This window comes from Ovis canadensis, chromosome 2 (genome assembly GCF_042477335.2).
Source record: "Ovis canadensis isolate MfBH-ARS-UI-01 breed Bighorn chromosome 2, ARS-UI_OviCan_v2, whole genome shotgun sequence".
Classification (NCBI taxonomy): Eukaryota; Metazoa; Chordata; class Mammalia; order Artiodactyla; family Bovidae; genus Ovis; species Ovis canadensis.
The window spans coordinates 36,103,565-36,118,232 of NC_091246.1; the positions used below are offsets into that span (position 1 = coordinate 36,103,565).

The 14,668-nt window shown below is 40.6% G+C and overlaps 1 protein-coding gene across 2 annotated transcripts in view; it reads left to right on the forward strand.

Moving 5' to 3' along the window:
* Positions 1-7,563: 7,563 nt before the first annotated feature.
* UBQLN1 (ubiquilin 1) overlaps positions 7,564-14,668 on the forward strand; it is a 54,055-nt gene continuing 46,950 nt past the window's right edge. The window contains exon 1 of one of the 2 annotated variants that reach the window (XM_069575838.1): positions 7,564-8,252. In XM_069575838.1, the coding sequence (XP_069431939.1) occupies positions 8,073-8,252 (180 nt within the window). In that variant the 5' untranslated portion in view covers positions 7,564-8,072. The remainder of the gene's footprint in view (positions 8,253-14,668) is intronic. The other variant, XM_069575839.1, reaches the window with a different exon arrangement.

The window sequence follows — 14,668 nt, forward strand, 5'->3', positions numbered from 1 at the left end:
GACAGGGAATGGCCGGGTCTCTGCACCTCCCATGTAAAACGTGTCAATACCTCTGGATATCTTTCCCACTCCCATTCTATTAGCCCTTACTAGTCACCAGCAGATGGCATAGATAAACAGAACAGTTTGGACTGCTGACCTATAGGCATCCCTTCATTAGCAAGGACTCGATTCAATTATTTGAACTGAACTGGGAACCCTGAGGCCTACCAACCAGCTGCCAATTATATTTAAGGGGTTTCAATAATTATCAACAACATTTTATTTCCAGGTACACCATGTGCACTCCCAGGACTGTATGTACTTCCTTTGTGGAAGTCAGGCATTAGCTTGCCTTCTCTTGAAATCACAGCAGCTTGCACCTTAAGGAAGGTCATAAGAGACCTTTAAGAAACACTGTCTGTAGATCACACAGTCCTCAGATTACTGGGAGAACTATCTAGACTGCAGCTGCCCTTGATTATTTGCAGGGGTTTCTCAGTGGGCTTACTTACTTGTTTGCTATCTGAATGCAACCTGTGGACAGTTAATTCTTACAATGAGAACCACTGAATTAGAAGAGGTAGTATAAAATTCTGTCCAGACTTTAGCTGAAGATCGATGACAATCACATCAGCCTGGAAGGCATTCAGGCCAGCCTCAGCTCACTGCTCAGGGTTGTTATGATCAGTAATAATTGCCCTGGATTTCTTCCTTGCAGTCCATGGCAAAATATGTGCAACTGCTAAGACATCCTGATGTAACTGAATTAATACCTTGGGCTAAGGGGAAAAGTCAATACAGAAGCAATATCTAGGAAGCAGCCAAAGTAGATTCTGATGGTTTATGGGATTTGTTCAGCTGATTGGGTCTGAACCCCTGGGGAGCACGGTTAGTAATACTGCAGGTTGGCCTCATTCTGCTTGAGTCTATTGATAGTAGTTTATTAAATGTTATATAAAAAATTTTTTGTGGATTTGGCCCCAGCCTCTGGTGGTCAGATTAATCAGAATGACAAACAACAGTAGAAACAAGAAGTGGATATTATTGGGAGAAAATTCTTTTATGGCCTCTCATAATTCTGCACATCATATAAATATGGGCACTGACCACCTCTGATAGGCAGAATCATGGCTCCCCAAAGGTGTCCATATCTTAATTTCCAGAACCTATCTGTCACCGTACATGCCACAGGGACTCTGTAGATGTGATTAAGGATCCTACTATCTGGGAGGGACCAACATCATCTTTATAAAATCTTTATAAGGGAAAGAGGCAGGCAGAAAAGTCACAGGAAATTGATAATGGAAGCAGATGGTCAAGTGATTTGGCCACAAGCCAGGAATGTGGGCAGTCTGTTGTTGTTCAGTTGCTAAGTTGTATCCAAATCTTTGTGAGCCCATGGACTATAGCATGCCAGGCTCCAGCCTCCACTATCTCAGGGGCCGTCTTTAAAAGCTGGGAAAAGCAAGAAATGAATTATCCCCTAAAGTCTCCAGAGGAACATAGCCTTTCATGCTTAGCCCTTTAAGATCCATTTTGGACTTTTGACCTCCAGAGTTGCAAGATAAATCTGTGTTAAGCAAAATTTGTGTTGCTTTAAGCACTAAAGTATGATTGTTATGGCAGCAATAGGAAATTTATACAATGTATTTGTCCTATTTTTTCAAGGATATTTGTATAGTGGTTTTTGAAAACATAGTATCTCCCTCCAGAGCAAAGGGATACAAGTTTACTGCACATTTAAAAGATCTGGGCTCCCTACACTTGAGATTACTCTTATAATGCAACCCACTGCATGTACAGGTGCAAGAAAATGCTAACACAGTCATGTGTCTTCTCCCAGTATTCCATGAAGCTCTTAGCTTGTAAGTAGGGGAAAATCTCAAATCTTTCACAATTCTCATTAGATTATAGAACTCAGATAAGCTATCATATTATCATCTACCTTTCAGGTCATTTGAGAACCAAAGTTTTAAGAATTATTTGGATGAAATGAAAGTTTTAAGAATTATTTGGATGAAACGAAAGGACTAGATGACTAATTTTTCTTTAACATGTCTCAGCTTCCTTTGTAAAATACATCAATAAATTGCCTTTTCTTTTTGGACTGTGCTGTGCTTCTTGTGGGATCTTAGTTCCCTAACCAGGGATTGAAACGTGGCCCTTGGCAGTGAAAGCATAGAGTCCTAATCATGGACTGCCAGGGAAATCCCTTTAAATTGCCTTTTTGTGTGTTACAAAGTTCCTCAGCAGCCGGAAACAATTTTTCCTCCCAGAAGCATTATTATTCTCTGAGATTCTTAGATGACTTGCTTTATAGATTTTGTACCCTTTAACTTCCTTCTCTCTGCCTTCAGAGAACACCTAAAATTTCCCCATGGCTCATTTGGTTAGTTATACAAGATGGCAGACTCTTCACATAAGCTAACCTCTTCTAAGGTCAGGAAGCACATTCCAAATATTATGTGTTCTGAATAAATTTCTCCTCTGAAAAGAAATCATAAGGCTTGGAGTTTTACACAGCATAAAACCAAGCTTGAGTCTAATTATAAAAATATTTATCTTTGCATCTGTATGTTTCCAGGAGAACCAGTCTTACCACTTATGTAAGATATTCAGTGCTTGCCCTAGGGACTGTATCTCACATTATCTGTAGTAACCTGTTCATAGGAGAGGTCAAAAGAGTATAGCCTATGAATATTTTTAGGCATTCTCTTAAGGCCTGAATAAATTCAGACTTCTGTTAAGAAATGAGCAGATGAAACGTAATAACAGATTAAAAGCAAGTTTATAATGGAATCCTGGCAATACTTACCTATACTGGAGAAAACCCACAGTAAGGTTCATCATGAGTAATATAATCAATTCAGAATTAAATAAACTTGGTAGTAAAATATGATTCTTTGATAACTGATAACACTTGCTATTCCAATTTGTGATAGAGAAAGAGGAAAAATGTAGGTGGTAGGGATGACCCATCAGCTCTCTGTATAGCTTGTTTCCCAAGGGACATTTGGCAATTTTGAGAAACAGTTGTGATTGTCGTAATAGTGGTGGGGTGATAGTACTAACCAGAATCTACTAAGTAGAGGTCAGCTTCTCTGGTGGTTCAGATGGTAAAGAATCCGCCTGCAATGCAGGAGACTTGGGTTCAAGCCCTGGGTTGGGAAGTTCCTCTGGAGAAGGAAATAAGAACCCACTCCAGTGTTCTTGGCTAGGAAATCCCAAGGACAGAGGAAACTGGCAGGCTACAGTCTATGAGGTCACAAGAGTTGGACACGACTTAGCTACTAAACCACCACCAGTATTTCTACTGGTTGTTGTTTGTGCTACCCGCATCTACTGAGCAGAGGTCAAGGATGTTGCTAAAACTCCTATAATGCACAGCACCTCCCCACTGCTTTAAACAAAGAATGCTGTGGTCTCAAATGTCAGTAGCGTCAAGATTGAGAACCCCTGCTGTATAGGAATGACAAAAAATGGTGAGACTGATGATGGAATAGTTCTGTACCTTGGCATCTAGTTATGGTTACACAGGATAAAATCGGACAGATACACACACATGCACAAATCAATGAAGATTTAAAAATATGATAAAAACTGAATAAGCCTTATAGCCCAGTTAACATGTCAATTTCCTAGTTTAATATTGTGCAGCAAAAATTTAAGATGTCACCATAGAGGAAAATTAGGTGATGGGTACACAGGACTCTTTGGAGTACAGTTTTTGCTGCTTCCACGTGAGTCTATAATTATTTCAAAATAAAAAGTAAAAAAAAAAAAAAAGATGAGACTGTAACAAAATAAGAACCACAGGTGTTTTCTTCAGAGAGGCTTGCTATATAACTCCTCTCGTGCCACTGGTGGCTGGCACAGCTGTGGGAACCAACTGAGCAGCTTGTATTCAAAGTGTATAGGGGCCGTAGATCTATTTGTAAATCCTACCCAGTGGTCTAGAGTTTTAGTTGACAAATTAATAAACAACCCTCCTCATCACAAACACTTCACAAGGATTAAGGCTCAGAAACTTAATGAACATTTCACCCTTTTCCCTTTGATTTGGAAGTAGCCCTAGAGATACTAATGGACTGTTCCTAGGCTGTGGACCACAGTTTAAGATCAGTGTCCTAGCAGAGTTTCTATTTCTCACCACTGCCTCTTTCTCATGAAGTTGCCCCTTTCAACACACTTAACCAAATCACATCCATTCCTTTACATGTGACTCAAATTCCTTCACTTCACTTTAAAATCCTTCTCTGACTTTCCTTCCTTCCCCTGCACCAAGCAAGAGGTGAAATAACATTTCCTTCCTCTGAAACTATTGTAAAGCAAATAAGGTTCCAGTTAAGTACTATATGTATGTATCGATATCTATCACTGCGACATAAACCTTGCAGGAGACAAAGGAGAATAAAATATGATTTACTGATTTAAATGAATTTCTTCTCTAGTGGTAAAAGGGACAGTTCAATAATCCATTAACTTTAGCAGAAAATGCTATCATGCCAAGAAATTAGCTTAGGCATTGTGTGGTACATATGACAATCAAGACTTGACCCTGTTTTCAAGGACCTTGTCTAATAAAACAAATGTGCACACAACTAAGTATAACACAAGGCCAAATGGGTAAGTGACACCAGAAAGGTAATAAAGTCATATGGGAATATACAGTATTTAGAGAACATGTCTGACCAAAAAACATTATCAGGGGAAAAACTGATAGGGAAGGTCTCATTTCAGGTAAGTCTTGATGGATGGGTAAAACAATGAAGTAAAAATGAGAGATAAGAATTTCAATTTGCAGGGAAAATGTTGTGTTGAAGCCTAGAGGCAGGAAAGCGCAAACAAGCTTGGAGTGCTTAGTGGACTCACTTGATTTAGGGTTAAGATAGGAATGAGATATTATTTTAAAACTCTGTGGAGAGCTAATAGTGACAATTATCTGGGTGTCATAATCAAAGTTTAGTTCTACAGGGATAACATATGGCACCAATAATAAATAGTTTTGAGGATGGTGACTTCAACCTGGAAGCAAGGGAATCTGGAGGAGGTTACTGTTGCAATCTAGGCCAGAATTAATGAGGGTGTGAACTAGACTGGTAACAGGAGAAATAGCTTTAGATAATAGAAGGTATGTTACAAGTGATGAATTGTCAGATGACGTGTACAAATAATTATGGTGGAGGTCAGAGAAAAAAATGATTCTGCTTGGGTGTTTTCTATTAGGGAAGCAGCAGTAATAATGGGCACGTGGGGGAGGTGTATTGACTTGAAGGAGTGATCCTAGGTGAGAAAAATACAATGTACAAGTATTTCTACAGATGAGAATAAACTTGTTTGACTGCAGCAGATCATTTCTATAGAGTAATGGGAGTGAAGCTTGAGAGACTAGGAGTTAAGTTGCGGAAGGCCTTGTACCTACTTAAGAAGCTTGGGCTTCATTTTTGAGACAATGGAAGCATGATCAATGCCTGTTATTTATACCACTTTTGGACATAGGTACCATCTTGTGTTACTATGTAAGTTCCTGGACACAGGATTAAAGTTTGCTCAATAAATTCTTGTTGACTGATTGAATCCATTGACTCATTTTATCAAGGAAAAATTCTTCTACCATGTGAATAATAACCTGTTATTATAGTTGAATTTTGAATACTGAGATTTAAAAAATGGGATCTATCCACTTACAGATGGCTCATATTCACTTATGAAAACTTAATGATAAAATGTCAGGAATTTTGTGAGCAAGGACCTCAAGTTGGTAGCTTGAGATTGGCCATTTTGCAAGCATTTACATCAAGGGGATTGGGAAATGCTAAAAAAAATATCAAAGCTTATTTTCTGATGAGTTGGTTTTTAACACATATCAGCATGACACTGCTTATCTCCCCCCTTCCATTTTTTACCCCACATCCAACTTGCTTCTAAGTTTTTTGAGGGCAGAGACTGAATCTTATTCCTCTGTATCTTCAACATTAATGTACTCAGTGTTTATAATGAATGAAGTATGCTCTTGTAATTTTTTTCTAGACTATTAAAAAACAAAAGATATTAAACAGAAAATGCCTCAAATAGACATTTAGACCTCCTGGGCCAAATTGGGGTTTTTTTGTAGTTTCACCAGGACACAGTGAGGCTCAGTCTTGTATGTATTGTCTATGGCTGCTTCGTGATATGAGGGCAGAGCTGAGCATTTGAGACAGAACGCATGGCTCACAAAGCCCAACATACCTAGGATCTAGTCTCTGAAAGTTTGCTAATCCCTGATCTAAACCCATGCCTCAAAAATTTCTTACAGGATAGGGCTGTTTCTAAAAAGGTCCATAATGAATTACTATACTGTATATGTTTACAGATAAATTATATTACTTCATAAATCGTGCATAGACATCAAAACTTTTTAGAAATTAATGTAAGACACAGATAATCACAGAGCAGTATCATAAGTGCAGAGTTAAACGGTTTCCAACGGTGGAACTTTCTACCTTGACGAGTAATGATTACTTCACATCTAAACATATGTAAACAGCCATTCTTTAGCAGAAAGCTCTGTGTAATTTCTTCATGTTGTTGAAAAATGCTGCCAGAAATTTCGCTGATATGAAATGACGTCGCTATAGCAATTTACACGTTCAGAACTTTAGACCCAGATTTCAGAGTGGCTTTGCTAAGAAGTGGACTTCATAAAAGAGTACTTAAAAGAGCCAGGACAGAGTTGGACGGTTTAAGAACAGAAATATAAAGTGTATCTTTGCACATCTGGGTCACGGTGTGGTGTCAAAGTTTACATTTGCGCAATACTGGTTTATAAAGTTTATGCCCAGTGTTGTACATTTCTTGCAAGCCATCTTTAAAGGCAAGTGATGAGGTCATTTCCAGTTTAATATTCTCTAGGGGAAAATTAACTTCCTGTTTCTTATTTACACATGTATTACACTGAAAATAATTTTTGAACCTTTTGTGTCACCTAAAGGCTGAAAGAGCAGTAAGTTAATTTGATAGAATATAAAATGAACACCTCAGCTACATTGTGCTGTCCCAGCCGGGAGGGCATGCCTTGGATACTATGTTTCTGCCCTAAACATCTTACGGGACAGTATTCACAGAGAATCACAGGTGGGCTAGCGCGCCATTGCCAACATAGGAGGCCTGATCACCTGACCAAACCTGGCTGACCAGGATGGGAGGCTCTGGCCCCAGAGCACTCACTACTCGGAATAGAGCAGGGTGGGCGATAGGGGCGTACTCCGTCCATGCGCACCGTGTAGTAAAAGCAAGCGTTTAAAATTTTTAAAGTACGCGAAATTTAAGCACATTTAAATATCAACTACAAAAAACCCTCGCGGGCATTTGTTCCAGACCCTCCTCCCCGTGGGGTACACCGTGAAGCAAGCTCAGGCTCCTAGGGGATGCGCACCGTAACCGCCAGAGTGAGGTGAGAGGGTGGGGAACTAGCGGGCCTGCCATCGCGCAGGCGCAATTCCGGCCGCAGAGCCCGGTGGTCTAGCTTCCTTTCCAGTAATTTCGCTAGCCGTGACGTCATCCTCGTGCGCCCTTAACGGTGCCTCCCAGAACCCCCCCAATTTATTTTTTGGTGAAAGAGATAAGAAGGAATGAACTGACCTCTTCCACCCCACTTTGTTTTTAGTCCTTCACTCTGGACGCACCTACGCTTTGAGCAATGGAGCAGGAGAGGGAAAGAAAAGCACTCAGAGAACCAAACCGCGCCGGCCAGGCATGACTCGGCGACGTCGCCAGCCGCCTTACCCAGCGTGCCCCGCGCGGCGCGGGCAGAGCGGCGTAGGGGGAGGGGCGGGGAGGAGGAAGCGGCGGTGGCAGTGGCTGCTGCGGATGTCGCTGCGACTCATCGCCGTCTGAACACACAGCGGCTGCTGAGCGCCCGACTCGGGCCTGCGCCGGAGCCCACGCCAAGCTCCGCGGCTCCTCGCCCGCCAGGGCGGCCCTGAGCCAGTTGTCACTGAGGTAGCGTGCCCCACATTCTCCGCTGCCCGGCCAGGCCGGCTCTGGCGTTGCCTGGCTCCCGCTCCCTCACCCGCTCCCTCCTTTGCGCCTGAGTCACCGCCGCCGCCATGGCCGAGAATGGTGAAAGCGGCGGCCCTCCAAGTTCCCAGGACAACGCCGCCGCGGCCGAAGGTGCCGGCGCCCCCGCCGCCACCGCCTCCACGGAACCCAAGATCATGAAAGTCACCGTGAAGACCCCGAAGGAGAAGGAGGAGTTCGCAGTGCCCGAGAACAGCTCCGTCCAGCAGGTGAGGGCCGCGCTAGGCTCGGGGCGGGGTGGGGATGGCGGCAGGACCTCCGCCAGCGGCAGGAGGAGACTGTTTTGCAAGGGCTTGAGGGTAAGGGGTCGTCTCCGGAGGTGCCCTCGGCCATTCTCCGGGGTCTGATCCCAAATTAGATCACACCCAGGTTTGTGGGTTTGCTCCTGGGGACACCGCAGAGGTTTGTGGCGTGGCCTCTTGGCCTGTTTATGGGGCTCGCCGATGCCGCTCTCCTCGGCGCCTTCCTCTTGCTCCGGCGTCCGCCGACCCCAGCCTCCTCCCTCAGCTCCCCGCCTCCAGCCGCCTCCCTCTGACTCTGCACAAAGGAAAGAGACCCGCCGCCTGGCTCGGGCGGAGTGGAGGCTGGGCGAGGGTTTGGCTTAGCCCGGTCTGCGGTTTTGTCTCTTGAAGAGGGGGAGAAAAAAAGGGGGTGCTCATTGTTTTACCTGCCTGGGGATTAAAGTAGATTTTTGGGATGAGGAGCACGTGTGCATTTAGTTCTGCGTTTTGACCGCTGAAATCTTTCCCACCTTCCAGTCTTTAAAGAAAAAAATGAGCTATGACGTAGAAATTGCTTTCAGCCAAATCTTAATAGAACTAGGCTTAAGGAGAAAGGTGGATGACTTTCGTTGACGACATGCTGGTTCTGTTTTTTTTTTTTTTCTAAGTGTATTTGTCATTCTTTAGATGCCGGTCGTTGGGGAGGTTTTTGTTTGATTTTAGAGGAATAGCAACGTTATTCACATGTTAGCAATTGCAGTCAGATGAAAGAGCACGAACCTGGAGTTAATGGAGGAAATTTAAAAGTAATTTACCGCTTAAAATCTATTTAGGAATACAGTTATTGCCGTTAATTAATGATCTTGAGGAACTTAAATCATTTTAGTTTTTGTTAAATATACGTCCCAGAATATTTCCGTAATTACTGAATTGATCTCAGACAGTTGGTCAGCAGATACCAAGACAGTGTGAACAGTTTATGAAGAAGCAAAAATGAAACGTACCTGTAAGTTTCCCTGAAGGAACAATAAATAATTGCGATATTTGTTTATATGATTATGAACGGTGGTGTGTTCTGTCAAGTAGTAAGAATGTGTAGAAACTTTGACCACCTTTTGAATCCCTATTTTTTTGTCTCTCAATTTTCCTATAAAATTCTCCCTTAATTTTTAAAGTATTTTCCAGCATACAGGAAAGTTGGAATAATTGTGCAGTGAACTCTCATGTGTCCATCACCTACATTTAGCATCTTGCTTTATTTGCTTTATCAAACAATTAATCATTTATTGGTCAATTTTATTTTTTGGATGCAATTCAAAGCAAGTTGCAAGTAGTAGTACATGTTACGCTTTTAAACTGTGGTGTTGGAGAAGACTGTTTAGAGTCCCTTGGACAGCAAGGAGATCAACCAGTGCATCCTAAAGGAAATCAGTCCTGAATATTCATTGGAAGGACTGATGCTGAAGCTGAAACTCCAATACTTTAGACACCTGACGCGAAGACTGACTCATTTGAAAAGACCCTCATGCTGGGAAACATTTAGGGCGGGAGGAGAAGGGGACGAAAGAGGATGAGATGGTTGGATGGCATCTCGGACTCAATGGACATGTTTGAGTAAGCTTTGGGAGTTGGTGATGGACAGAGAAGCCTAGCGTGCTGCAGTCCATGGGATCGCGAAGAGTTGGGTACAACCGAGCAACTGAACTGAACCATTGAGTTCAGGTTTTCAACTTAAAATTTTTGAAGGTAAATTTGACTTGCAGTGAAATGCAGTCGGTTGCCATTCCAGGAGTTTACACAAATACATACACCTGTGTAATCCGAAGTCTTCTGGTGTCTGCTTCTGAATGTGCTATCTAGGTTGGTCATAACTTTCCTTCCAAGGAGTAAGCAAGCGTCTTTTAATTTCATGGCTGCAGTCACCATCTGCAGTGATTTTGGAGCCCCCAAAAATAAAGTCTGACACTGTTTCCGCTGTTTCCCCATCTATTTCCCATGAAGTGATGGGACCAGATGCCATGATCTTAGTTTTCCGAATGCTGAGCTTTAAGCCAGCCTTTTCACTCTCCTCTTTCACTTTCATCAAGAGGCTTTTTAGTTCTTCTTCACTTTCTGCCATAAGGGTGGTGTCATCTGCATATCTGAGGTTATTGATATTTCTACCAGCAATCTTGATTCCAGCCTGTGCTTCTTCCAGCCCAGCGTTTCTCATGATGTACTCTGCATATAAGTTAAATATAGAGTTTCACATAAATGGTATACGGTATACACTCTGTTGGGTAAGGCTTTTTCATTCAGCTTAGGGTTTTGAGACTCATTATTATGTTACTCCTTGAAAGAAAAGTTATGACCAACCTAGATAGCATATTGAAAGGCAGAGACATTGCTTTGCCAACAAAGGTCCGTCTAGTCAAGGCTATGGTTTTTCCAGTGGTCATGTATAGATGTGAGAGTTGGACTGTGAAGAAAGCTGAGCACGGAAGAATTGATGCTTTTGAACTGTGGTGTTGGAGAAGACTCCTGAGAGTCCCTTGGACCGCAAGGAGATCAGTCTTGGGTGTTCTTTGGAAGGAATGATGCTAAAGCTGAAACTCCATTACTTTGGCCACCTCATGTGAAGAGTTGACTCACTGGAAAAGACTCTGATGCTGGGAGGGATTGGGGGCAGGAGGAGAAGGGGATGACCGAGGATGAGATGGCTGGATGGCATCGCCGACTCGATGGACGTGAGTCTGGGTAAACTCCAGGAGTTGGTGATGGACAGGGAGGCCTGGCGTGCTGCGATTCATGGGGTGGCAAAGAGTCGGACACGACTGAGCAACTGAACTGATTAAGTGTCATCAGTAGTTCTTTCTTTTTTATTGCTTTTTGTCTTCCATTGAATGAATATACCACCATAATTTATCCATTTTCATATTGAAAGTCACCTGGACTCTTTTCCAGTTAGTTGCTCTGAACACTTCTGTACAACTTTTTGTTGGATGAATGCTTTTATCTCTCTTGTTAATGCTTAGAAGTGGAATAATGCTTAGTGTGTAACAGGGAAGCTGAATGTTTAGTTTCATAAGGAACTGTGGGTTTTTTTCTAAGTGCTTGTACTTTACAATCCCACTGACAGTGCATGGGAATTCCTGTTGCTCCACATTCCTACAAACATTTGATAATATCAGTCTTTTTTATTTTTGTTACTCTAGTGAGTGTGTAGCCATGTTAACTTTTGAAGACCGTAGTTGTTTCTAGGATTTCAAGTTCAGGTCTCCATTATTCTGGCTGCTTAAAGCAGCCGTGTTTAAGCATTTTACTGTAAAAGATTAGAAAGAAAGTGAATATTTTGTAAATAGAAAAATTCATTTAGATCAGTTTATTATACTATTATCTGTGAGGATTTTTAAACTTTTTTGATGGTGAAACTAGAATTTCAAATTCTGTGCAAGTTTTAGTTTTACTCCTCTGTAACCAAAGTAAAATTTTAACAGGTAAAGTCTTTCTGCAGCAATTTTTTCTCATGGTAGTTGAATTTTTATTTTGATAAATACTTTCTTTTGAAGTAGAAAATGTGATAAAAATTTAAGCTTATCATTCATTGCATTAAGAACCTGAAGACAAATTGAACTACCTGTGGGCTCTGTTAGGGGAAGTACATTTGCAAAAATGTACAAGAATAAGAAAAGTAGTTTTCATGTGGTTTGAAAAATTCTACTTGAACACAAGAGAAGTTCTATCATCTATAATTTTAAGGTTTTCTCTAAGGGTTTCACAGATTTAAACTGTTTACTACAGATTAAAATTCGTCAATAAAATAAGCTTAATGACGTTGAGATTTCACTGAAAATTTTTTGTAAAAAAAATTGACAAGTATTTGGTCCTGAAAGTTCTTATCTAATTTTAAAGGTAAAAAGGATAAGCAGAAGACCTACAAAAAATAATATTGAAGGCTTAGGCTTTCTATTAAACACATCCCATTTTCTACAGTTTAAAAATCTGTTTTCTGTGTAATGTAAATTCTTTTACTACACTGTGCCAAAATAGTATTAGGGCTTCTGTGATAGCTCAATTGGTAAAGAACCCGCCTGCATTGCAGGAGACCCTGGTTCAATTCCTGGGTCTGGAAAATCCACTGGAGAAGGGAAAGGCTACCCACTCTAGTATTCTGTAGTATGTATATGAGTGTTCTAATTGATTGAATGAAATTATATTACATTTCTTGGATAAGGTATAAACAAGTTGTAAGGTGGTTACTAAGTTTCTTATTTTTCCCTCTGTTTCTGTTTGTAACAGGGGGAAACAGGATACTTTAATACAGTTTGTATTCAATTTAAACTCATTCCAGGTTGATGATAAAGCTTATAGTTTTTGAAATTAATGTGAAATTTATTTTTTCATTGAGTGCTCAATGGGGTAATGTTTAAATTTCTACCTAAAGGTTGTTGGAATATAAACTTTTACTATGTCTTTCCAAGGTGGTTTCATTAGTAAGGGTTTTCATGATATAAGTAAATAGATTTTTTTAAATGTGTAATGGCAAAATCCCTGTGTATGAGATTATGTTTTCTCTTACTTATTCATTATTTGCTATTGGAAACAGTTTGAGGATTTCTAAGTGTCAGCAAGCAAGATGAAGTCCAGAAGAATGTTGTGGTTAAAATTAGTGCAGAGAAAGGACGGGACTTCTATATACTAGCTCCTAACTAGGTTGCTCTGGGATTTTTATAGTTCTCTAGACTATAGTCTTAAGATTTTGAACTACAGTCATCTGAAGTAATCAGGCAGTGTATTGTAGTTTGGGGAAATATCTTCATCACTTGAGTCTTTTAGAAAAATATTAACATAATGTACATGTTATTAACGTACTTAGATATAAGGTACATATTGTACTGAATAGAATTGAACTTTTCCTTGATAGGGGAAATTACACTGACTCAGGGTCATTATCACAAACATCATTTAAAACAAAGACTTTATAGTGTAGATCTAGAACTTCAGTCCACAGGCATGCCTCAAGCCATGTCTAACTGTTGAGCCCTTAAAATGTGGTTGGACTGATTTGAAATGTGCTGAAGGGGTAAAATACACACCAGATTTTGAAAACTTGTGCCTGGTTTCTTTAGAAGCACAATGTTTCCAAGATTTATCTGTGTTGTAGCATGTATTTTACTGCTGAATAATATTCTAGCGTATGTCACATTTTATTTCTCCAGTTGATTCATTCATCAATTGATGGACATTTAGAGTGTCTCTGCTTTTTGACTATTATGAATAATGCCAAGGTGAATACTTACACAAGTTTTTTGAGGACATATTCTTGAGCATATGCCTTTTGAGTTGAATTATTGGGTCATGTGATAGCTGTCTATTGACCTGCTCTTGGGACTGCCAAACTGTTTTCCAAAGTGGTTGTACCAGTTTTTATTTCTGCCAACAATACATGAGGATTCCAGTTACTTGCCATTGTCTGTAGCGCTTGTTACTGCCTGTCTTTGTAGCTTTCCTGCTATGGAGCATTTTGTTGTGCTTACTTGACTTTCTATTACTCAAGCAGCAGTTCTTAATATGGTCTGGGGGTCCCCATAGCCCTCCTAGGAGGATCATAAGGTCAACACCGCTTTCATAATTTCCCGAGATATTTTTTTCACTCTAATTTTCTCAAAAACAAACTACATACTTTTTCAGAATCTGCAAGATGTGGGATACCAAGACAGATGTAAAATTCCAGTTGTCTTCCAGTATGAGACTGAAGTTATTTACAAAAATTTAAAGGTTATTCACACTAGGAAAATGGTTACGTTTGGTTAAAAAAAAATGCTTCTATTAATGTAATGAGTTTATTATTGTGAATTAATATTTTTAAAGATTTTTTAGCTTTAATTTCTAGTATATCAGTGGCTTTAACCTGCTTAAAAGCTCCATGGAGTTTCAAAAGCTCTGTGGGGTTTCAAATTTGTAATAGTGGTGTCCTGAGGCCAAAAATTGCTGCAATGGGGTATTTAATAGATTATGTAGGTAGTTTTAAGATTGAGGATTGACTTCACTAAGTTGCCATTATTGCTTATCTATAAACTATGGTAGCCTACTGGTCAGTTCCCTCCCTGCACCCCCATTAACTCCTAGAGCAGTCTCTAAAAAATATTAATCAGATCATGTTACCCTCTACATAAACTAACAACTCCCCACTGATCTTGGACTTGACTTTAATGGGGCCATGAGGCCTTGTGTGATAAGGTTCCTTTCTGCCCCTCCAGTCTGATGCCGTCTTTCCTCCTTGGTCACTTGGCTCTTGCCTTACTGACTTTTTAGTTCCTCGGTCTGCTAATCACTTTTTTTGCCCCCTGCCTGAGGATTTTTGTGCAGTTTGTTGTTGCTACCCAGAATGCCTCTCACTTCTTTGGCTATTCCCACTCAGTGCA